Raw genomic sequence first — 23506 nt, forward strand, 5'->3', positions numbered from 1 at the left:
CTCCGTTTCATGGGGGTTGTAAGGAGGTGACATCATTCACACCTAATATCAATTACCACAACATATTAAATATATTATTAACTATCACCAGATATTATTAAATATACTATCAACTATCACCAGGGATTATTCTGTTTTTATTCTTGTTTCACAGACTTTATGTACACAGAGAAGTGAGGACGGCGTGAAGCCCTGACATGTTTTCATTCATCTTTCTGTTCATCGTTAATAAAGACTATTATTAACCGTTAATAAAGTCTTTATTATTCAGTTTTTAACTTCCAGCTGATGAAGGTTAACGTTGTGACGACAGTCTGAATTAAATCTCTGGAGTCTCTCAGATAAAACATGAAGTTCAGACTGAAGTTGTTTCTTTTCAACGTGTCCACAAGACGGCAGAACCGCGTCCGACTCGGTCCGACTCGGTCCACCTCGGTCCCATTCAGTCTGTCTGAGTTCAACAATGAGTTCATCAAATACAAACGTCCTCCTGCTCGTCATTGTCTCTGTCTCCACCCGTCTCTGTCGCCACCGGACTCCTTCTCCACCCGTCTCCGTCGCCACCTGTCTCTGTCGACACCCTTCTGTCGCCACATGTCTCTGTCTCCACCTGTCTCCGTCGTCACCGGACTCCTTCTCCACCCGTCTCCTTCTCCACCCGTCTCTGTCGCCACCGGACTCCTTCTCCACCTGTCTCCGTCGCCACCTGTCCGCCTGCAGTCTACGTCTTCAGCCTCTTCAGCCAATCACATGTCCGACCACAGGATGGCTTTGCTGCCTTTCTCCACGCTGGCGACGTACGCTCCTGAAGGAGACCAGGACACCGAGTTGATGGCAGAGCTGCAGAACACAACAACAGCATCATCAACAACAGCTTCATCATCGTCAACAACAACAGCTTCATCATCGTCGTCGTCATCATCAACAACAACAACAGCATCATCAACAACAGCTTCATCATCATCGTCGTCATCATCAACAACAACAACAGCTTCATCATCGTCGTCGTCATCATCATCAACAACAGCTTCATCATCATCAACAACAACAGCTTCATCATCATCGTCGTCATCAACAACAACAGCTTCATCATCATCGTCATCATCAACAACAGCTTCATCATCATCGTCAATAACAGTTTCATCATCATCAACAACAACAACAACAGCTTCATCATCGTCAACAATAATAACATTTTCATCATCGTCATCAACAACAACAACAGCTTCATCATCATCGTCAACAACAATAACAGTTTCATCATCGTCATCAACAACAACAACAGCTTCATCATCGTCAACAACAATAACAGTTTCATCATCGTCAACAACAACAGCTTCATCATCATCGTCAACAACAATAACAGTTTCATCATCGTCATCAACAACAACAACAACAGCTTCATCATCATCGTCAACAACAACAACAGCTTCTTCATCATCATCAACAACAACAGCTTCATCAACAACAACAGCTTCATCATCATCGTCAACAACAACAACAGCTTCATCATCATCAACAACAACAACAGCTTCATCATCGTCATCAACAACAATAACAGTTTCATCATCGTCATCAACAACAGCTTCATCATCATCGTCGTCATCAACAACAACAGCTTCTTCTTCATCATCATCATCAACAACAGCTTCATCATCATCACCACCATCATCGTCAACAACAACAGCTTCATCATCATCGTCAACAACAACAGCTTCATCATCATCAACAACAACAACAACAGCTTCATCATCGTCAACAACAACAACAACAGCTTCATCATCGTCAACAATAATAACAGTTTCATCATCGTCATCAACAACAACAACAGTTTCATCATCGTCATCAACAACAACAACAGTTTCATCATCGTCATCAACAACAACAGCTTCATCATCGTCATCAACAACAACAACAGCTTCATCATCGTCATCAACAACAACAGCTTCATCATCGGCATCAACAACAACAGTTTCATCATCGTCAACAACAACAACAGTTTCATCATCGTCATCAACAACAACAACAGTTTCATCATCGTCATCAACAACAGCTTCATCATCATCAACAACAACAGCATCATCATCATCAACAGCTTCGTCATCATCAACAACAACAGCATCATCATCATCAACAGCTTCATCATCATCGTCATCATCAACAACAACAGCTTCATCATCATCGTCGTCATCATCATCATCAACAACAGCTTCTTCATCATCGTCATCATCAACAACAGCAGCTTCATCATCATCGTCATCATCAACAACAACAGCTGCTTCATCATCATCGTCAACAACAACAGCTTCATCATCATCAACAACAACAACAGCTTCATCATCGTCATCAACAACAACAGTTTCATCATCGTCATCAACAACAACAGCTTCATCATCGTCATCATCAACAACAACAACAGTTTCATCATCGTCATCAACAACAACAACAGTTTCATCATCGTCATCAACAACAACAACAGTTTCATCATCGTCAACAACAACAACAACAGCTTCATCATCGTCATCAACAACAACAACAGTTTCATCATCGTCATCAACAACAACAACAACAACAGTTTCATCATCGTCAACAACAACAACAGCTTCATCATCGTCATCATCAACAACAACAAGTTTCATCATCGTCATCAACAACAACAGCAACAGCTTTATCATCGTCATCAACAACAACAACAGTTTCATCATCGTCATCAACAACAACAACAGCTTCATCATCGTCATCAACAACAACTTCATCATCAACAACAACAGTTTCATCATCGTCATCAACAACAGTTTCATCATCGTCATCAACAACAGTTTCATCATCGTCATCAACAACAACAACAGCTTCATCATCATCGTCATCATCGTCATCAACAACAGTTTCATCATCGTCATCAACAACAACAACAGCTTCATCATCATCGTCATCATCGTCATCAACAACAGTTTCATCATCGTCATCAACAACAACAACAGCTTCATCATCATCATCGTCATCATCAACAACAACAACAGTTTCATCATCGTCATTAACAACAACAACAACAACAACAACAGCGTCTGTTCCAGATGTTCTGGTATCAGTCTGGTTCTTACTTGTGGTTCCGGTCCAGAGTGCGGTCCACCTTCCCCGTCAGGACGTTCCAGACATACAGAGCTCCATCAGCTGATCCTCCGACCACGTAGCTGCCGTCAGGACTGAACAGAACAGAACCAGACTCCATTCAGAAAACACAGGATTTAGGAGAGGAGGACAAACTCAACACTAACGTGACTTTTATAGGCTTTTAATGTGAAACATCTGGACAGGAAGTAACAAAAGTTTAACAGTTATCCAAAAAAACAGCAAAATAGAAGTGATCAGAGTTAATCAATGAAAACGGAACATCAGTTCTTTCCAAGTTCTGCAGCAGAAGATTCAGATTATATATATATATATATCTATATCTATATAGATATAGATATATATAAATAAATATATATATATAGATATATATTTATATATATAAATAAATAAATAAATATATATCTATAGATATATATAAATAAATCTATATCTATAGATATATATAAATAAATCTATATATAGATATAAATAAATATATCTATATATAAATATATGTATAAATAAATATATCTATATATATAAATAAATCTATATATAAATCTATATATAAATAAATATATATATATATATATATATATATATATATATATATATATATAAATAAATATATATATATATATAAATAAATAAATAAATAAATATATATATATCTATATATAGATACATATAGATATAGATATCTATATATATCTATATATAGATATATATATATAATTATAAATAAATAAATATATCTATATATAGAAACACGGTATATTATTCTCATACTACTTTAAACACCACTGGAGGTGAACAGTGAGAGCTGCAGACATCAGAGGGTCAGAGAGAGAAATCCCTTCAATCTGAAGAACATGAACCAGAACTCACCTGAAGGTCACTCTAGTCCAGTCGGCACCACACTTGAAGCCCTGAGCACTGAACAGACAGAGAGGTACAGTTACAGCTACAGCTACAGCTACAGCTACAGGTACAGGTACAGCTACAGCTACAGCTACAGCTACAGGTACAGCTACAGGTACAGCTACAGGTACAGCTACAGGTACAGCTACAGATACAACTACAGGTACAACTACAGGTACAGGTACAACTACAGGTACAACTACAGGTACAACTACAGGTACAGGTACAGGTACAACTACAGGTACAGGTACAACTACAGGTACAACTACAGGTACAGGTACAACTACAGGTACAGGTACAGCTACAGGTACAACTACAGCTAGAGGTACAACTACAGGTACAGCTACAGCTACAGGTACAACTACAGGTACAGCTACAGGTACAGGTACAACTACAGCTAGAGGTACAACTACAGGTACAGCTACAGCTACAGGTACAACTACAGGTACAGCAATAAAACCGAGGCCCTGCTCATCGGCTCCAAGAACAACATCTCCAAATCTCAACCCACCACTGCTCAAAACATCACCATTGATGGCTTTTCAGTACCATTCTCAAACCACGTCAAGAGCCTTGGGGTCACCCTGGACAGCACACTCTTTTTCATCTCACATAAAAAACATCACCCGGACTGCCTTCTTCCACCTCCGCAACATCTCCAGACTCCGCCCATCCCTGTCCCACTCCAGCACTGAAATCCTGGTTCACGCTTTTGTCACATCCCGAATCGACTATTGCAACGCTGTCCTCTCTGGCATTCCCATCAAACTACTCAACAGACTCCAAATCATTCAGAACTCTGCCGCCCGGATCATCACCCGCACCAAATCCTCCGACCACATCACCCCCATCCTCATCCAGCTGCACTGGCTCCCTGTTAAATCCCGGATTGACTACAAAAACCTCCTGCTCACCTACAAAGCCCTCCATAACCTCGCCCCCACCTACCTCACAGACCTCCTCCAGGAGTACACTCCCTCCCGTTCCCTCCGCTCATCATCAGCCGGACTTCTGACCACCCCCACCTCACGCCTCAGCACCATGGGAGCCAGGGCATTCAGCTGCTCTGCTCCCAGGCTCTGGAACTCACTCCCCCCACACATCCGGCAGTCTGAAGATATCACATCATTCAAATCCCTCCTCAAAACCCACCTGTTTAAACTGGCATACTCTCTCTAGCACTCATCATCACCCATCTTATGTGTCTGTACAAATATGTCTCTGTCATGTCCTGTTGTTTTTATATTGTTTTATCTGTCTATGTTTTAATTAATTCTTGTAAGGTGTCCTTGGGTATCCAGAAAGGCGCCACCAAATAAAATGTATTATTATTATTATTACAACTACAGGTACAGCTACAGATACAGCTACTACTACAGCTACAGGTACAACTACAGCTACAACTACAGCTACAGCTACAGGTACAGCTACAGTTACAGGTACAACTACAGCTACAGGTACAGGTACTACTACAGTTACAGGTACAACTACAGCTACAGGTACAACTACAGGTACTACTACAGTTACAGGTACAACTACAGCTACAGGTACAGCTACAGCTACAGCTACAGGTACAGCTACAGGTACTACTACAGTTACAGGTACAACTACAGGTACTACTACAGTTACAGGTACAACTACAGCTACAGGTACAACTACAGCTACAGCTACAGATACAACTACAGCTACAACTACAGCTACAGATACAACTACAGGTACTACTACAGTTACAGGTACAACTACAGCTACAGATACAGGTACAACTACAGCTACAGATACAGGTACAACTACAACTACAGCTACAGGTACAACTACAGCTACAGATACAGCTACTACTACAGTTACAGGTACAACTACAGCTACAACTACAGCTACAGCTACAGCTACAGGTACAGCTACAGGTACAGCTACAGGTACTACTACAGTTACAGGTACAACTACAGCTACAGGTACAACTACAGCTACAGATACAGGTACAACTACAGCTACAGATACAGGTACAACTACAGCTACAACTACAGCTACAGGTACAACTACAGCTACAGATACAGGTACAGCTACTACTACAGTTACAGGTACAACTACAGCTACAGATACAGGTACAACTACAGCTACAGATACAGGTACAACTACAGCTACAGATACAGGTACAACTACAGCTACAGATACAGGTACAACTACAGCTACAGATACAGCTACAGGTACAACTACAGCTACAGATACAGCTACTACTACAGTTACAGGTACAACTACAGCTACAACTACAGCTACAGCTACAGGTACAGCTACAGGTACAGCTACAGGTACAGCTACAGGTACTACTACAGTTACAACTACAGCTACAGGTACAGGTACAACTACAGCTACAGGTACAACTACAGCTACAGATACAGGTACAACTACAGCTACAGATACAGGTACAACTACAGCTACAACTACAGCTACAGATACAGGTACAACTACAGCTACAGATACAGGTACAACTACAGCTACAACTACAGCTACAGATACAGGTACAACTACAGCTACAGATACAGGTACAACTACAGCTACTACTACAGTTACAGGTACAACTACAGCTACAGATACAGGTACAACTACAGCTACAACTACAGCTACAGATACAGGTACAACTACAGCTACAGATACAGGTACAACTACAGCTACAGGTACTACTACAGTTACAGGTACAACTACAGCTACAGATACAGGTACAACTACAGCTACAGGTAGTGTTAGGGTTGTAGATGGAGTTGTAGCTACAGTTAGTTATGTCTGTGATCTCACCTGAAGGTCTGAACTCACCTGAAGGTCTGTCTGACAGCGTTGGTGCGCAGGTCGATGATCTTCACCAGGTCGTCTCTGGAGCAGGTGAGCAGCTCGGTGCGGTCGTGGTTCAGGTCCAGAGACGTCACTCTGCCCAGCAGCTCCAGCTCCTGGACTATACTCTCCGCTCTGCACACAGTACAGAACCCCCATCATGATCTCAGTGTTCCACCTGACACTCTATACTCTCTACTCTGCCCAGTACAGAACCACCATCATGATCTCAGTGTTCCACATGACACTCTATACTCTCCGCTCTGCATACAGAACAGAACCACCATCATGATCTCAGTGTTCCACCTGACACTCTATACTCTCTACTCTGCATACAGAACAGAACCACCATCATGATCTCAGTGTTCCACATGACACTCTATACTCTCCGCTCTGCATACAGAACAGAACCACCATCATGATCTCAGTGTTCCACCTGACACTCTATACTCTCCGCTCTGCACACAGCACAGAACCACCATCATGATCTCAGTGTTCCACCTGACACTCTATACTCTCCGCTCTGCACAGCACAGAACCACCATCATGATCTCAGTGTTCCACCTGACACTCTATACTCTCCACTCTGCACACAGTACAGAACCACCATCATGATCTCAGTGTTCCACCTGACACTCTATACTCTCCGCTCTGCACACAGTACAGAACCACCATCATGATCTGAGTGTTCCACCTGACACTCTATCCTGGTCGCTCTGGATTAAAGCTGATAGTTAGAGGTGTAGATAGAGTTGTAGATAGATAGAGTTGGATAGAGTTGTAGACAGATAGAGTTGTAGACAGATAGTTGTAGACAGATAGAGTTGTAGACAGATAGAGTTGTAGACAGATAGAGTTGTAGACAGATAGAGTTGTAGATAGATAGTTGTAGACAGATAGTTGTAGACAGATAGAGTTGTAGACAGATAGAGTTGTAGATAGATAAAGTTGTAGACAGATAGAGTTGTAGACAGATAGAGTTGTAGATAGAGAGTTGTAGACAGATAGTTGTAGACAGATAGTTGTAGACAGATACAAATATGTCTCTGTCATGTCCTGTTGTTTTTATATTGTTTTATCTGTCTTTTTTAATTAATTCTTGTAAGTTGGGTGTCCAGAAAGGCGCCAACAAATAAAATGTATTATTATTATTATAGATAGTTGTAGACAGATAGAGTTGTAGACAGATAGAGTTGTAGACAGATAGAGTTGTAGACAGATAGTTGTAGACAGATAGAGTTGTAGACAGATAGAGTTGTAGACAGATAGAGTTGTAGACATAGAGTTGTAGACAGATAGAGTTGTAGACAGATAGTTGTAGACAGATAGAGTTGTAGACATAGAGTTGTAGACAGATAGAGTTGTAGACAGATAGAGTTGTAGACAGATAGAGTTGTAGACAGATAGAGTTGTAGACATAGAGTTGTAGACAGATAGAGTTGTAGACAGATAGTTGTAGACAGATAGAGTTGTAGACATAGAGTTGTAGACATAGAGTTGTAGACAGATAGTTGTAGACAGATAGAGTTGTAGACAGATAGAGTTGTAGATAGATAGAGTTGTAGACAGATAGTTGTAGACAGAGTTGTACACGTACCTGATGTCCCAGAATCTAACTTTCTTGTCAAAGTGTCCACTCATGACGCACTGCTCCGTGCACACAATGTCATTACAGCTGGACCCAGCAAACACCGTCTTCATACCTGCACAGGTGAGACGGCAGGTGATGATTCACGCAGACTGAGTACTCTATCACACCTGGGCACCTGGCCCTGGTTGCTATGGAAACCTGTAAAAACCGTCCAATCACGTACAGACTTTGCTGCGGAGGTCCCAAAGTTTGAGTGTTCGATCGTAGCTGCCGGAGACGATCCGAGCGTTGTCCAATAGGAAGCGAGCTGACAGCACCTTCCCACTGTGACCTGTCAAGGTGTGCTGGAGACACGCACAGACACACACACACACACTAGATTGTAACACACTAACAAACATCTGGTTGTACGTACGGTGATGATTGATGCTAACAGGCGCTAACAGAGCTACGTTATTGTCTTCATGGTCTCAGTAGAGGAGTGAGATCATCTCTCAGGCCCCGCCTCCTCAGCCTCATGCTCCGTTCTGATTGGTTCTGTTGGATGTCAATCATCATCACACTGAGCCTGTAGGGTCTCTGTACAGACCCACACTGTGATGTCACATCCTGTCTGTCTGTCAGCAGCTCCTGGGACCACCACTGCACCACTAGAGCATGATGGGAGCACAGAGCAGGGGCTGCTGGGAGCCAACATGGCCGACGGAGTGGGACCTGAGGTTCAGACCTTTTACATCATCACATCACGGACCAGAAGACTGATCTACCTGGACCTGGTTCTACCTGGACCTGGTTCTACTTGGACCTGGTTCTACCTGGACCTGGTTCTACCTGGACCTGGTTCTACCTGGACCTGGTTCTACCTGGACCTGGTTCTACCTGGACCTGGTTCTACCTGGACCTGGTTGTACTTGGACCTGGTTCTACCTGGACCTGGTTCTACCTGGACCTGGTTCTACCTGGACCTGGTTCTACCTGGACCTGGTTGTACTTGGACCTGGTTCTACCTGGACCTGGTTCTACTTGGACCTGGTTCTACCTGGACCTGGTTCTGTGTGATCTAGGTGCAGTGTGAGGTGAGAACCGTTAAGACTCACTCTCAGTCTGTAGTCGTCTACGGTCCAGATCCGACTGGCGAAGTCATTAGAGGCCGCCAGCAGGTACGAGCCCTGAACACATGACCACGGATACAATACATCATCATCAACATAGTATCACATATACAACAGATATTAAAACCAAGTAAATATTATTAAAACTAAAGAATACATTAAAAGCAACAGTTGAGATTAGATTACAGAGTAAACACTCACAGCGCTGTCGAACTCGATGCTGGTGATTCCTGCGTTGCTGCCGGTCAGAGCTCCTTTAGGCTCACAGCGACCTGAACACACACACCAAATATATACCAAACCAGCACCCATCTGACACCAAGGCTATTCTGAAACACTACATACATGCATTTATCTGTGTAGGAAATTATTCCTCATGCACACACAACCTGGTTACCATGGAGACGGTCCAACTCACCGGCCACGACCTCCCAAAGCTTCACCCTGCGGTCCATCCCTCCTGTTGCTAGGAGACGAGAGCCAGGGCTGAACCTCACTGCGTTCACCTCGCCGTCATGGGCTTCCTACACACACACACACACACACACACACACACACACAGTCAGTCAGTCAGGTGTGCGTCTCAGCCAATGAGAACAGGTGTTTCTCTGTTTTGGTCTCAGGTTGAAAACTGGAGATCATGTCCCTCCTCCTCCTCAGCCTCACGCTCCGTTCTGATTGGTTCTGTTGGATGTCAATCATCATCACACTGAGCCTGTAGGGTCTCTGTACAGACCCACGCTGTGATGTCACATCCTGTCTGTCAGCAGCTCCTGGGACCACCACTGCACCACTAGAGCATGATGGGAGCACAGAGCAGGGGCTGCTGGGAGCCAGAGGGCAGCAGGAGAGGATTGTGGGTAATCAGACCTTTTACTGCTCATCACTGACCAATGAGGTTACATGCACACCTGAGAAACGTACGCACACTTGGTCAACACGCGCACCTGCCAACACGCGCACCTGGGCAACACGCGCACCTGGTCAACACGCGCACCTGGCCAACACGCGCACCTGGGCAACACGCGCACCTGGTCAACACGCGCACCTGGTCAACACGCGCACCTGGTCAACACGCGCACCTGGTCAACACGCGCACCTGGTCAACACGCGCACCTGGCCAACACGCGCACCTGGCCAACACGCGCACCTGGGCAACACGCGCACCTGTCCAATACACGCAGCTGGGGAACAACAGCTGTTAATGTTTCCTATGAGTGGTGTGGTGCTTCCCAACATGTTAAACTGGTTCCCAGTGGAACCATTCCATGCCGGTCCACTGGTTACTTACAAACACGTGCAGAGCCGTTGAGGGGACTCGAACCTCAGCACACACTCCTGAAGGGGCTTCTGTGTTTTCAGGTGAAGAGCTGAAAGAGTTGGCAGGTCGACGGCTGCTGGGAGACGAACACAGTTACAGATCAGCCTGATCGCAGCAAGGACAGGACTCATCATCATTATTATTATTATAGCACTAATAACAGTCTTTTATTAAACAGAGACAGCGAGCTGTCAATCAAAGAGCTGGGAAAAGGTGAGGACACAGTGTCCTTCACCTGGAGACAGAGAGGACGGACACACTGGAGACAGACAGAGAGACAGACAGGTTAGTCCGGACTCCCAGAGACCTGCAGAGACCTGCAGAGACCTGCAGAGACCTGGACAGGTGATCTTCCAGCTACGTACCCGAATATGTTGGAGATGGAGTCCAGCAGACCGCCAGGAGGAGGCTGAGACATCTTCTTACTGCTCCAAGAGACAAGACACCGTCAACTGGACCGACAGGATCAACTGGACACACTGTCACTAGATATCTTTACAATCTGTACGTAGCGACGGTCCGCTATACAGAACATAGAATGTATATAGTATAGAAACATAGAACTGAATTGAATAGATGGGCTCACCCAGTTCCTGGTCTCACCTGGGAGTTCTGCTGAGCGCTCTGTTGGGGGAGGTCTCTCCGCCCCCCTTCCCTCCGTCCTCCGCCAGAACCTCGATGTCGTCGTCCCTGAGGACAAACACAGTCAGCGTCGCCATGACGACACGGAGCAGCTCTATTAATGTCAACGTAGATAATATTGAGTGTACTGACGGGTCGATGGGGAGAGGCTCTTTGGCTGCGTCCGCCAGTTCCTTCTGCAGTTTGGCCTGTCTGCGTCTGAAACACCAATCAGAGGACCGATCAGAGGACCGGTCAGAGGACCGATCAGAGGACCGGTCAGAGGACCGGTCAGAGGACCGATCAGAGGACCGGTCAGAGGACCAATCAGCGTCAGTCATCATCAGCAGTGTCCTGCTCACCTGCTGTCCTTCTCGTTCTCTGCGTTCAGCTTGTTGGCCTCCTGAGCCTTCTCAGCCATCCAGCGGGACACCAGCTCCTGGTTGTCTTCGCTGGTCTTCCTCAGTTTCTCCTCCAGAGCAGAGAAGGTGATCTGGAGAGCGTCGTACTCGTCCTTCAGGGTTTGGTTGGCCCTCTCCAGGTCCTACAGGGACAGGAAGTCAGGAAGTCATCATCACGCTACAGCCACAACACCAGCACCGGATAACCTCAAACTACTGTGAAGGAACACCGGAGCAGCTCCACGCCTCCATCAATAACATGATCACATCAGCTGTCTTACAGTATTAGTAGTTATTATTATTAATATTACTATTCTAGACTGGGATGGACTTCCTGTTCAGACTGTGAAGGTCTCAGGTTGAAAACTGGAGATCATGTCCCTCCTCCTCCTCAGCCTCACGCTCCGTTCTGATTGGTTCTGTTGGATGTCAATCATCATCACACTGAGCCTGTAGGGTCTCTGTACAGACCCACGCTGTGATGTCACATCCTGTCTGTCTGTCAGCAGCTCCTGGGACCACCACTGCACCACTAGAGCATGATGGGAGCACAGAGCAGGGGCTGCTGGGAGCCAGAGGGCAGCAGGAGAGGATTGTGGGTAATCAGACCTTTTACTGCTCATCACTGACCTTCATCACATCTCTGACCTTCATCACCTCTCTGACCTTCATCACCTCTCTGACCTTCATCACATCTCTGACCTTCATCACCTCTCTGACCTTCATCACCTCTCTGACCTTCATCACGTCTCTGACCTTCATCACCTCTCTGACCTTCATCACGTCTCTGACCTTCATCACGTCTCTGACCACTCAACAGTTACAGTTATATTAACATCTATATACACATATCTATTTATCTGTGATGGGCCATCACGTCATTCGTCTTTACTAACCACAACGTCACGCCGTCGAGGAAACGTGAAGCACGCAGCAGCGGTTTCCCCACAAACGGACCTGCAGCCTGCTGTGAGGTCACTCAGAGTGAACACGTTATCACGAGGCTACGTGATGATGTCACGGCGAGGTTACCGACCTGCAGCCTGCTGTGGTGAAGATGGACGACTAAAAGATATCTTAGATACGGCGCCACACGTGTCTCAGCGGGAGACAGCGTGTTGTTTCATGCAGGTGATATCAGACAGGTGGAGTTGAGTCCAGGTGAGGTGTTTACCTGCAGGAAGCTCCTCAGCTCCCGACAGTCTCCCTCCAGACTTGAGATCTGCTGCTGGTACTCACACATCCTGGAGACACACAGAGAGAGAGACACACACACACACACACACACACACACACACACACAGAGAGAGAGACACACACAGAGAGAGACACACACAGAGAGAGAGACACACACACACCATCACAGCTCCATTAACCTCATCATTAAACACACAGACCAGAGACCAGCCATCAGCTGCAGTGTGTGTGTGTGTGTGTGTGTGTGTGTGTGTGTGTGTGTGTGTGTGTGTGTGTGTGTCAACTGACCTGGCCTCGTTGTTCTGGATCTCTTTGTCCTTCTGTTGAATCTGGTTGTTGAGTTCGATCACACTCTGAGCCAGCTGGACAACAAACACACACTTATTACACTTATTAACACCACCACACCAGGACCTGCCAGGACCTGCCAGGACCTTCAGGACCTGCCAGGACCTGCCAGGACCTTCAGGACCTGCCAGAACCTGCCAGGACATTCAGGACCTGCCAGGACCTGCCAGGACGCATGTGTGTGTGTGTGTGTGTGTGTGTGTGTGTGTGTGTAGTGTCTATGTGAAGCTCTGAACTCTGAACTGTTTCACTATTAAAATAAAGTTGGAATTGAATAAACTGAATTAAATATTACATTTATTTGATATTTTTCATATGACATGTTTGCTGGTGGTGTTGATGACATCACTTCCTGTGTGATGACATCACTTCCTGTGTGTGGGTCAGTCACTGACCTCTCCTCGTTTCTTGTGCAGCTCCGTCAGCTCCTCCTGGTGTCGGATTCTCATCTGAGACATCTCCTGCTGCAGGACGTCACTGCGACCGGAGTCTGTCCCCGAACTGAAGGACAAGACCGGGACACGTCAGGGGGACACGTAGGGAAAGGTCACAGGGGACACGTCAGGGGGACACGTAGGGACAAGTCACAGGGGGACACGTCAGGGGGACATGTAGGGACAGGTCACAGGGGACACCTCAGGGGGACACGTAGGGACAGGTCACAGGGGACACGTCAGGGGGACATGTCACAGGGGACACGTAGGGACAGGTCACAGGGGATACACCAGGGGGACATGTAGGGACAGGTCCCAGGGGACACGTCAGAGGGGACACGTAGGGACAGGTCACAGGGGACACGTCAGGGGGACATGTAGGGACAGGTCCCAGGGGACACGTCAGAGGGGACACGTAGGGACAGGTCACAGGGGACACGTCAGGGGGACATGTAGGGAAGGGTCACAGGGGACAGGTCAGAGGGGACAGGTCAGAAGGGACAGGTCAGAGGGGACAGGTCAGAGGGGACACGTCAGAGGGGACACGTCAGAGGGGACAGGTAGCATGTTGTAGGTGAGGACTCACCTGGCCTCGTGTCCTCTCTGGACGTCATACTTGTCTGTCTGGTATCTCTCTGACAGAACAGCCTGCAGGTCTGACTTCTCTAGGAGACGGTTATCTGAGGACAGAGAGAGAGACAGACCGGAGGTGAGACAGTTCATCAGACAGGAGGTGAGACAGGAGGACAGACAGGAGGACAGGCACTCACACTGGTGGATGATCTCTTCGAAGGCTTGTCTCTGGACTCTGTCTCTGAGCTTCAGCTGCTCTGAAACGTGTCTCTTCCACGAACACGCCGCCGCTCGCCGCTCCGCCATGACACCTGAGACAGTATTAGTACTTTAATACTGGTAACAGAGTATTTTCAGCGTGGTATTAGTACTCCGAGTACCTCCTCCATCAGTACTTGTACTGTTAATGACGTCACTGGATGGCTAATACTCAATCACATGACGTCAGAGTTCATGTAGAAAGTAAATAAATAATCGTCCTCAGATGCTGAGCAGCTGTTAGCCTGTTAGCATGTTAGCATGTGTAGCTAAAGGGAACCACAACACAAACAGGTAGAAAACAGGCTAACATGCTAACATGCTAACATGCTAACAGGCTAACATGCTAACAGGCTAACAGGCTAACGTGCTTTAATCGTTGTTTACGGTTAGATTAAACGGTTGGATGTGAACAACACGCCGGCGCGTCCGTGTCACAGTGCGCGTGTCATCGGGCTGGTTCAGATGCGCGTCCCCGTGACTCAACATGTTAGCATGCTAAGCTAATGCTAGCCGCTAGCTGCAGTAAGAAGAGATGAAGGTTCAGACTCTACCGGCTCTCCGGTAACGTCTACCGGCTCACCGGTAACGTCTACCGGCTCTCCGGTAACGTCTACCGGCTCTCCGGTAACGGGCTCTCCGGTAAAGTCTACCGGCTCTCCGGTAACGTCTACCGGCTCTCCAGTAACATCTACCGGCGGCTCGGCTCCTCTAACGGCTCTCCGGTAACCCCGCTGCTCGGTGGTGTTTACCTGTTTACCGGGCCGGTTTCTCTTCTTCTTCTTCTTCTCTCTGTACCCCTAACGTTACCGTTACCTCTCTCTCTCTCTATATATCTATCTCTCTCTGTACCCCTCTACCTCTCTGTCCTTCTCTCTGTAGCGTTAACCCTCTCTCTCTACCCCTCTGCTGTATCTCTCTGTATCTCTCTCCCTCTCCCTCTCTCTCTCTCTCTTCTCTCTGTATCCCTCTCTCTCTCTTCTCTCCCTCCCTCTCTCTCTCCCTCTCTCTGTATCCCTCTCTCTCTCTTCTCTCCCTCTCCCTCTCTCTCTCTCTCTCTCTTCTCTCTGTATCCCTCTCTCTCTCTTCTCTCTGTATCCCTCTCTCTCTCTTCTCTCCCTCTCTCTCTCCCTCTCTCTCTCCCTCTCTCTGTACCCCTCTCCCTCTCTCTCTCCCTCTACTCTTCTCTCTGTAGCGTTTCTTCTTCAGCCTCTTCAGCTGCGTCGCTCCAACTCGGCGACATTTTGGCTTCGACTACTCACTTCCGGGATGGTCGCGCAATGATGACGTACGGTTTAAATGTTCTCAGCTAATAATAAGTAATACATTAAAGTATAAATAATAAGTAATACATTAAAGTATAAATAATAAGTAATACATTAAAGTATAAATAATAAGTAATAAATTAAAATATAAATAAGTAATAAATTAAAGTATAAATAATAAGTAATACATTAAAGTATAAATAATAAGTAATACATTAAAGTATAAATAATAAGTAATAAATTAAAGTATAAATAATAAGTAATAAATTAAAATATAAATAAGTAATAAATTAAAGTATAAATAATAAGTAATAAATTAAAGTATAAATAATAAGTAATACATTAAAGTATAAATAATAAGTAATAAATTAAAGTATAAATAATAAGTAATACATTAAAGTATAAATAATAAGTAATAAATTAAAGTATAAATAATAAGTAATACATTAAAGTATAAATAATAAGTAATACATTAAAGTATAAATAATAAGTAATACATTAAAGTATAAATAATAAGTAATATATTAAAGTATAAATAATAAGTAATAAATTAAAATATAAATAATAAGTAATAAATTAAAGTATAAATAATAAGTAATAAATTAAAGTATAAATAATAAGTAATAAATTAAAATATAAATAAGTAATAAATTAAAGTATAAATAATAAGTAATACATTAAAGTATAAATAATAAGTAATACATTAAAGTATAAATAATAAGTAATAAATTAAAGTATAAATAATAAGTAATAAATTAAAATATAAATAAGTAATAAATTAAAGTATAAATAATAAGTAATACATTAAAGTATAAATAATAAGTAATACATTAAAGTATAAATAATAAGTAATACATTAAAGTATAAATAATAAGTAATAAATTAAAATATAAATAAGTAATAAATTAAAGTATAAATAATAAGTAATACATTAAAGTATAAATAATAAGTAATACATTAAAGTATAAATAATAAGTAATAAATTAAAGTATAAATAATAAGTAATAAATTCAAATATAAATAAGTAATAAATTAAAGTATAAATAATAAGTAATACATTAAAGTATAAATAATAAGTAATAAATTAAAGTATAAATAATAAGTAATAAATTAAAGTATAAATAATAAGTAATACATTAAAGTATAAATAATAAGTAATAAATTAAAGTATAAATAATAAGTAATACATTAAAGTATAAATAATAAGTAATAAATTAAAGTATAAATAATAAGTAATAAATTAAAGTATAAATAATAAGTAATACATTAAAGTATAAATAATAAGTAATAAATTAAAGTATAAATAATAAGTAATACATTAAAGTATAAATAATAAGTAATAAATTAAAGTATAAATAATAAGTAATAAATTAAAGTATAAATAATAAGTAATACATTAAAGTATAAATAATAAGTAATAAATTAAAATATAAATAAGTAATAAATTAAAGTATAAATAATAAGTAATACATTAAAGTATAAATAATAAGTAATACATTAAAGTATAAATAATAAGTAATATATTAAAGTATAAATAATAAGTAATAAATTAAAATATAAATAAGTAATACATTAAAGTATAAATAATAAGTAATAAATTAAAGTATAAATAATAAGTAATAAATTAAAGTATAAATAATAAGTAATACATTAAAGTATAAATAATAAGTAATAAATTAAAGTATAAATAATAAGTAATAAATTAAAGTATAAATAATAAGTAATACATTAAAGTATAAATAATAAGTAATACATTAAAGTATAAATAATAAGTAATACATTAAAGTATAAATAATAAGTAATACATTAAAGTATAAATAATAAGTAATAAATTAAAATATAAATAAGTAATAAATTAAAGTATAAATAATAAGTAATACATTAAAGTATAAATAATAAGTAATACATTAAAGTATAAATAATAAGTAATAAATTAAAGTATAAATAATAAGTAATACATTAAAGTATAAATAATAAGTAATAAATTAAAGTATAAATAATAAGTAATACATTAAAGTATAAATAATAAGTAATAAATTAAAGTATAAATAATAAGTAATAAATTCAAGTATAAATAATAAGTAATACATTAAAGTATAAATAATAAGTAATAAATTAAAATATAAATAAGTAATAAATTAAAGTATAAATAATAAGTAATAAATTAAACTATAAATAAGTAATAAATTAAAGTATAAATAATAAGTAATACATTAAAGTATAAATAATAAGTAATACATTAAAGTATAAATAATAAGTAATAAATTAAAGTATAAATAATAAGTAATACATTAAAGTATAAATAATAAGTAATACATTAAAGTATAAATAATAAGTAATAAATTAAAGTATAAATAATAAGTAATACATTAAAGTATAAATAATAAGTAATAAATTAAAATATAAATAAGTAATAAATTAAAGTATAAATAATAAGTAATGAATTAAAGTATAAATAATAAGTAATACATTAAAGTATAAATAATAAGTAATAAATTAAAATATAAATAAGTAATAAATTAAAGTATAAATAATAAGTAATAAATTAAAGTATAAATAATAAGTAATAAATTAAAATATAAATAAGTAATAAATTAAAGTATAAATAATAAGTAATAAATTAAAATATAAATAAGTAATAAATTAAAGTATAAATAATAAGTAATACATTAAAGTATAAATAATAAGTAATACATTAAAGTATAAATAATAAGTAATATATTAAAGTATAAATAATAAGTAATAAATTAAAATATAAATAAGTAATAAATTAAAGTATAAATAATAAGTAATACATTAAAGTATAAATAATAAGTAATACATTAAAGTATAAATAATAAGTAATACATTAAAGTATAAATAATAAGTAATAAATTAAAGTATAAATAATAAGTAATAAATTAAAGTATAAATAATAAGTAATACATTAAAGTATAAATAATAAGTAATAAATTAAAGTATAAATAATAAGTAATAAATTAAAGTATAAATAATAAGTAATACATTAAAGTATAAATAATAAGTAATACATTAAAGTATAAATAATAAGTAATACATTAAAGTATAAATAATAAGTAATACATTAAAGTATAAATAATAAGTAATAAATTAAAATATAAATAAGTAATAAATTAAAGTATAAATAATAAGTAATACATTAAAGTATAAATAATAAGTAATACATTAAAGTATAAATAATAAGTAATAAATTAAAGTATAAATAATAAGTAATACATTAAAGTATAAATAATAAGTAATAAATTAAAGTATAAATAATAAGTAATACATTAAAGTATAAATAATAAGTAATAAATTAAAGTATAAATAATAAGTAATAAATTCAAGTATAAATAATAAGTAATACATTAAAGTATAAATAATAAGTAATAAATTAAAATATAAATAAGTAATAAATTAAAGTATAAATAATAAGTAATAAATTAAACTATAAATAAGTAATAAATTAAAGTATAAATAATAAGTAATACATTAAAGTATAAATAATAAGTAATACATTAAAGTATAAATAATAAGTAATAAATTAAAGTATAAATAATAAGTAATACATTAAAGTATAAATAATAAGTAATACATTAAAGTATAAATAATAAGTAATAAATTAAAGTATAAATAATAAGTAATACATTAAAGTATAAATAATAAGTAATAAATTAAAATATAAATAAGTAATAAATTAAAGTATAAATAATAAGTAATGAATTAAAGTATAAATAATAAGTAATACATTAAAGTATAAATAATAAGTAATAAATTAAAATATAAATAAGTAATAAATTAAAGTATAAATAATAAGTAATAAATTAAAGTATAAATAATAAGTAATAAATTAAAATATAAATAAGTAATAAATTAAAGTATAAATAATAAGTAATAAATTAAAATATAAATAAGTAATAAATTAAAGTATAAATAATAAGTAATACATTAAAGTATAAATAATAAGTAATACATTAAAGTATAAATAATAAGTAATATATTAAAGTATAAATAATAAGTAATAAATTAAAATATAAATAAGTAATAAATTAAAGTATAAATAATAAGTAATACATTAAAGTATAAATAATAAGTAATACATTAAAGTATAAATAATAAGTAATATATTAAAGTATAAATAATAAGTAATAAATTAAAATATAAATAATAAGTAATAAATTAAAGTATAAATAATAAGTAATATATTAAAGTATAAATAATAAGTAATAAATTAAAATATAAATAATAAGTAATAAATTAAAGTATAAATAATAAGTAATAAATTAAAGTATAAATAATAAGTAATACATTAAAGTATAAATAATAAGTAATAAATTAAAGTATAAATAATAAGTAATAAATTAAAATATAAATAAGTAATAAATTAAAGTATAAATAATAAGTAATACATTAAAGTATAAATAATAAGTAATACATTAAAGTATAAATAATAAGTAATACATTAAAGTATAAATAATAAGTAATAAATTAAAATATAAATAAGTAATAAATTAAAGTATAAATAATAAGTAATACATTAAAGTATAAATAATAAGTAATACATTAAAGTATAAATAATAAGTAATACATTAAAGTATAAATAATAAGTAATAAATTAAAATATAAATAAGTAATAAATTAAAGTATAAATAATAAGTAATAAATTAAAGTATAAATAATAAGTAATACATTAAAGTATAAATAATAAGTAATAAATTAAAATATAAATAATAAGTAATAAATTAAAGTATAAATAATAAGTAATAAATTAAAATATAAATAATAAGTAATAAATTAAAGTATAAATAATAAGTAATATATTAAAGTATAAATAATAAGTAATAAATTAAAATATAAATAATAAGTAATAAATTAAAGTATAAATAATAAGTAATAAATTAAAGTATAAATAATAAGTAATACATTAAAGTATAAATAATAAGTAATACATTAAAGTATAAATAATAAGTAATACATTAAAGTATAAATAATAAGTAATAAATTAAAGTATAAATAATAAGTAATAAATTAAAATATAAATAAGTAATAAATTAAAGTATAAATAATAAGTAATACATTAAAGTATAAATAATAAGTAATACATTAAAGTATAAATAATAAGTAATATATTAAAGTATAAATAATAAGTAATAAATTAAAATATAAATAATAAGTAATAAATTAAAGTATAAATAATAAGTAATACATTAAAGTATAAATAATAAGTAATAAATTAAAGTATAAATAATAAGTAATAAATTAAAATATAAATAAGTAATAAATTAAAGTATAAATAATAAGTAATACATTAAAGTATAAATAATAAGTAATACATTAAAGTATAAATAATAAGTAATACATTAAAGTATAAATAATAAGTAATACATTAAAGTATAAATAATAAGTAATACATTAAAGTATAAATAATAAGTAATATATTAAAGTATAAATAATAAGTAATAAATTAAAATATAAATAATAAGTAATAAATTAAAGTATAAATAATAAGTAATATATTAAAGTATAAATAATAAGTAATAAATTAAAATATAAATAATAAGTAATAAATTAAAGTATAAATAATAAGTAATACATTAAAGTATAAATAATAAGTAATACATTAAAGTATAAATAATAAGTAATACATTAAAGTATAAATAATAAGTAATAAATTAAAGTATAAATAATAAGTAATACATTAAAGTATAAATAATAAGTAATACATTAAAGTATAAATAATAAGTAATACATTAAAGTATAAATAATAAGTAATAAATTAAAATATAAATAAGTAATAAATTAAAGTATAAATAATAAGTAATAAATTAAAGTATAAATAATAAGTAATACATTAAAGTATAAATAATAAGTAATAAATTAAAATATAAATAATAAGTAATAAATTAAAGTATAAATAATAAGTAATAAATTAAAATATAAATAATAAGTAATAAATTAAAGTATAAATAATAAGTAATATATTAAAGTATAAATAATAAGTAATAAATTAAAATATAAATAATAAGTAATAAATTAAAGTATAAATAATAAGTAATAAATTAAAGTATAAATAATAAGTAATACATTAAAGTATAAATAATAAGTAATACATTAAAGTATAAATAATAAGTAATACATTAAAGTATAAATAATAAGTAATAAATTAAAGTATAAATAATAAGTAATAAATTAAAATATAAATAAGTAATAAATTAAAGTATAAATAATAAGTAATAAATTAAAATATAAATAAGTAATAAATTAAAGTATAAATAATAAGTAATACATTAAAGTATAAATAATAAGTAATACATTAAAGTATAAATAATAAGTAATATATTAAAGTATAAATAATAAGTAATAAATTAAAATATAAATAATAAGTAATAAATTAAAGTATAAATAATAAGTAATACATTAAAGTATAAATAATAAGTAATAAATTAAAGTATAAATAATAAGTAATAAATTAAAATATAAATAAGTAATAAATTAAAGTATAAATAATAAGTAATACATTAAAGTATAAATAATAAGTAATACATTAAAGTATAAATAATAAGTAATAAATTAAAATATAAATAAGTAATAAATTAAAGTATAAATAATAAGTAATACATTAAAGTATAAATAATAAGTAATACATTAAAGTATAAATAATAAGTAATACATTAAAGTATAAATAATAAGTAATAAATTAAAATATAAATAAGTAATAAATTAAAGTATAAATAATAAGTAATAAATTAAAGTATAAATAATAAGTAATACATTAAAGTATAAATAATAAGTAATATATTAAAGTATAAATAATAAGTAATAAATTAAAATATAAATAAGTAATACATTAAAGTATAAATAATAAGTAATATATTAAAGTATAAATAATAAGTAATAAATTAAAATATAAATAATAAGTAATAAATTAAAATATAAATAATAAGTAATACATTAAAGTATAAATAATAAGTAATAAATTAAAATATAAATAATAAGTAATAAATTAAAGTATAAATAATAAGTAATATATTAAAGTATAAATAATAAGTAATAAATTAAAATATAAATAATAAGTAATAAATTAAAGTATAAATAATAAGTAATAAATTAAAGTATAAATAATAAGTAATACATTAAAGTATAAATAATAAGTAATACATTAAAGTATAAATAATAAGTAATACATTAAAGTATAAATAATAAGTAATAAATTAAAATATAAATAAGTAATAAATTAAAGTATAAATAAGTAATACATTAAAGTATAAATAATAAGTAATAAATTAAAGTATAAATAATAAGTAATATATTAAAGTATAAATAATAAGTAATAAATTAAAATATAAATAAGTAATAAATTAAAGTATAAATAATAAATAATACATTAAAGTATAAATAATAAGTAATATATTAAAGTATAAATAATAAGTAATAATTACACATTGCAGTGGTTATTACAAAATGTTAGAAAATGTAATGATAAGGTTATTATTAATAATTATCATGATGTTTTAGGACACTTGAAATATGAGCAAA

The 23506-nt window shown here is 34.5% G+C and overlaps 2 protein-coding genes and 3 non-coding genes across 17 annotated transcripts in view; all 5 read right to left on the bottom strand.

Annotated features, from left to right (window-relative positions):
• atg16l2 (ATG16 autophagy related 16-like 2 (S. cerevisiae)) overlaps window positions 1-23506 on the bottom strand; it is a 106998-nt gene that overhangs the window by 64240 nt on the left and 19252 nt on the right. The gene's annotated exons all lie outside the window — the stretch shown is intronic.
• Window positions 119-15761, bottom strand: atg16l1 (ATG16 autophagy related 16-like 1 (S. cerevisiae)). 12 transcript variants are annotated; one of them, XM_074640872.1, is made up of 22 exons: window positions 15461-15574; window positions 14648-14761; window positions 14464-14557; window positions 13839-13944; window positions 13384-13457; window positions 13073-13142; window positions 11860-12041; window positions 11651-11716; window positions 11480-11566; window positions 11242-11301; window positions 10847-10952; window positions 9974-10079; window positions 9757-9827; window positions 9541-9612; window positions 8667-8787; window positions 8450-8555; window positions 6838-6987; window positions 4000-4047; window positions 3102-3203; window positions 675-840; window positions 578-604; window positions 119-545 (listed from the first exon to the last, which is right to left on the bottom strand). In XM_074640872.1, exons 2-20 carry the CDS (start codon window positions 14754-14756, stop codon window positions 747-749), a joined length of 1824 nt encoding a protein of 607 aa, XP_074496973.1. In that variant the 5' UTR covers window positions 14757-14761; window positions 15461-15574; the 3' UTR covers window positions 119-545; window positions 578-604; window positions 675-746. The 12 variants fall into 12 exon arrangements, with proteins under 12 accessions (XP_074496973.1, XP_074496975.1, XP_074496980.1 ...); XM_074640874.1 differs by having other exon boundaries at window positions 119-564; window positions 595-610; window positions 643-840; XM_074640879.1 differs by lacking the exon at window positions 578-604 and having other exon boundaries at window positions 119-570; window positions 10847-10949; window positions 15461-15761.
• LOC141771798 (small Cajal body-specific RNA 6) lies at window positions 8910-9195 on the bottom strand. Its single transcript, XR_012594792.1, has one exon.
• On the bottom strand, window positions 10171-10447 carry LOC141771796 (small Cajal body-specific RNA 6). The gene has a single exon (XR_012594790.1).
• LOC141771797 (small Cajal body-specific RNA 6) lies at window positions 12249-12529 on the bottom strand. Its single transcript, XR_012594791.1, has one exon.

This window comes from Sebastes fasciatus, chromosome 7, assembly GCF_043250625.1.
Source record: "Sebastes fasciatus isolate fSebFas1 chromosome 7, fSebFas1.pri, whole genome shotgun sequence".
Lineage (NCBI taxonomy): Eukaryota > Metazoa > Chordata > Actinopteri > Perciformes > Sebastidae > Sebastes > Sebastes fasciatus.

Excerpts from the sequence above, each read along its gene's own strand:
- atg16l1 (XM_074640875.1), bottom strand. The coding sequence starts at position 14,756 with ATGGCGGAGCGGCGAGCGGCGGCGTGTTCGTGGAAGAGACACGTTTCA. Across the intron at positions 14,558-14,647 it reads CGAAGAGATCATCCACCAGT|ATAACCGTCTCCTAGAGAAG; the intron begins GTGAGTGCCTGT and ends CTCTGTCCTCAG. Across the intron at positions 13,143-13,383 it reads ATCCAGAACAACGAGGCCAG|GATGTGTGAGTACCAGCAGC; the intron begins GTCAGTTGACAC and ends GTGTGTCTCCAG.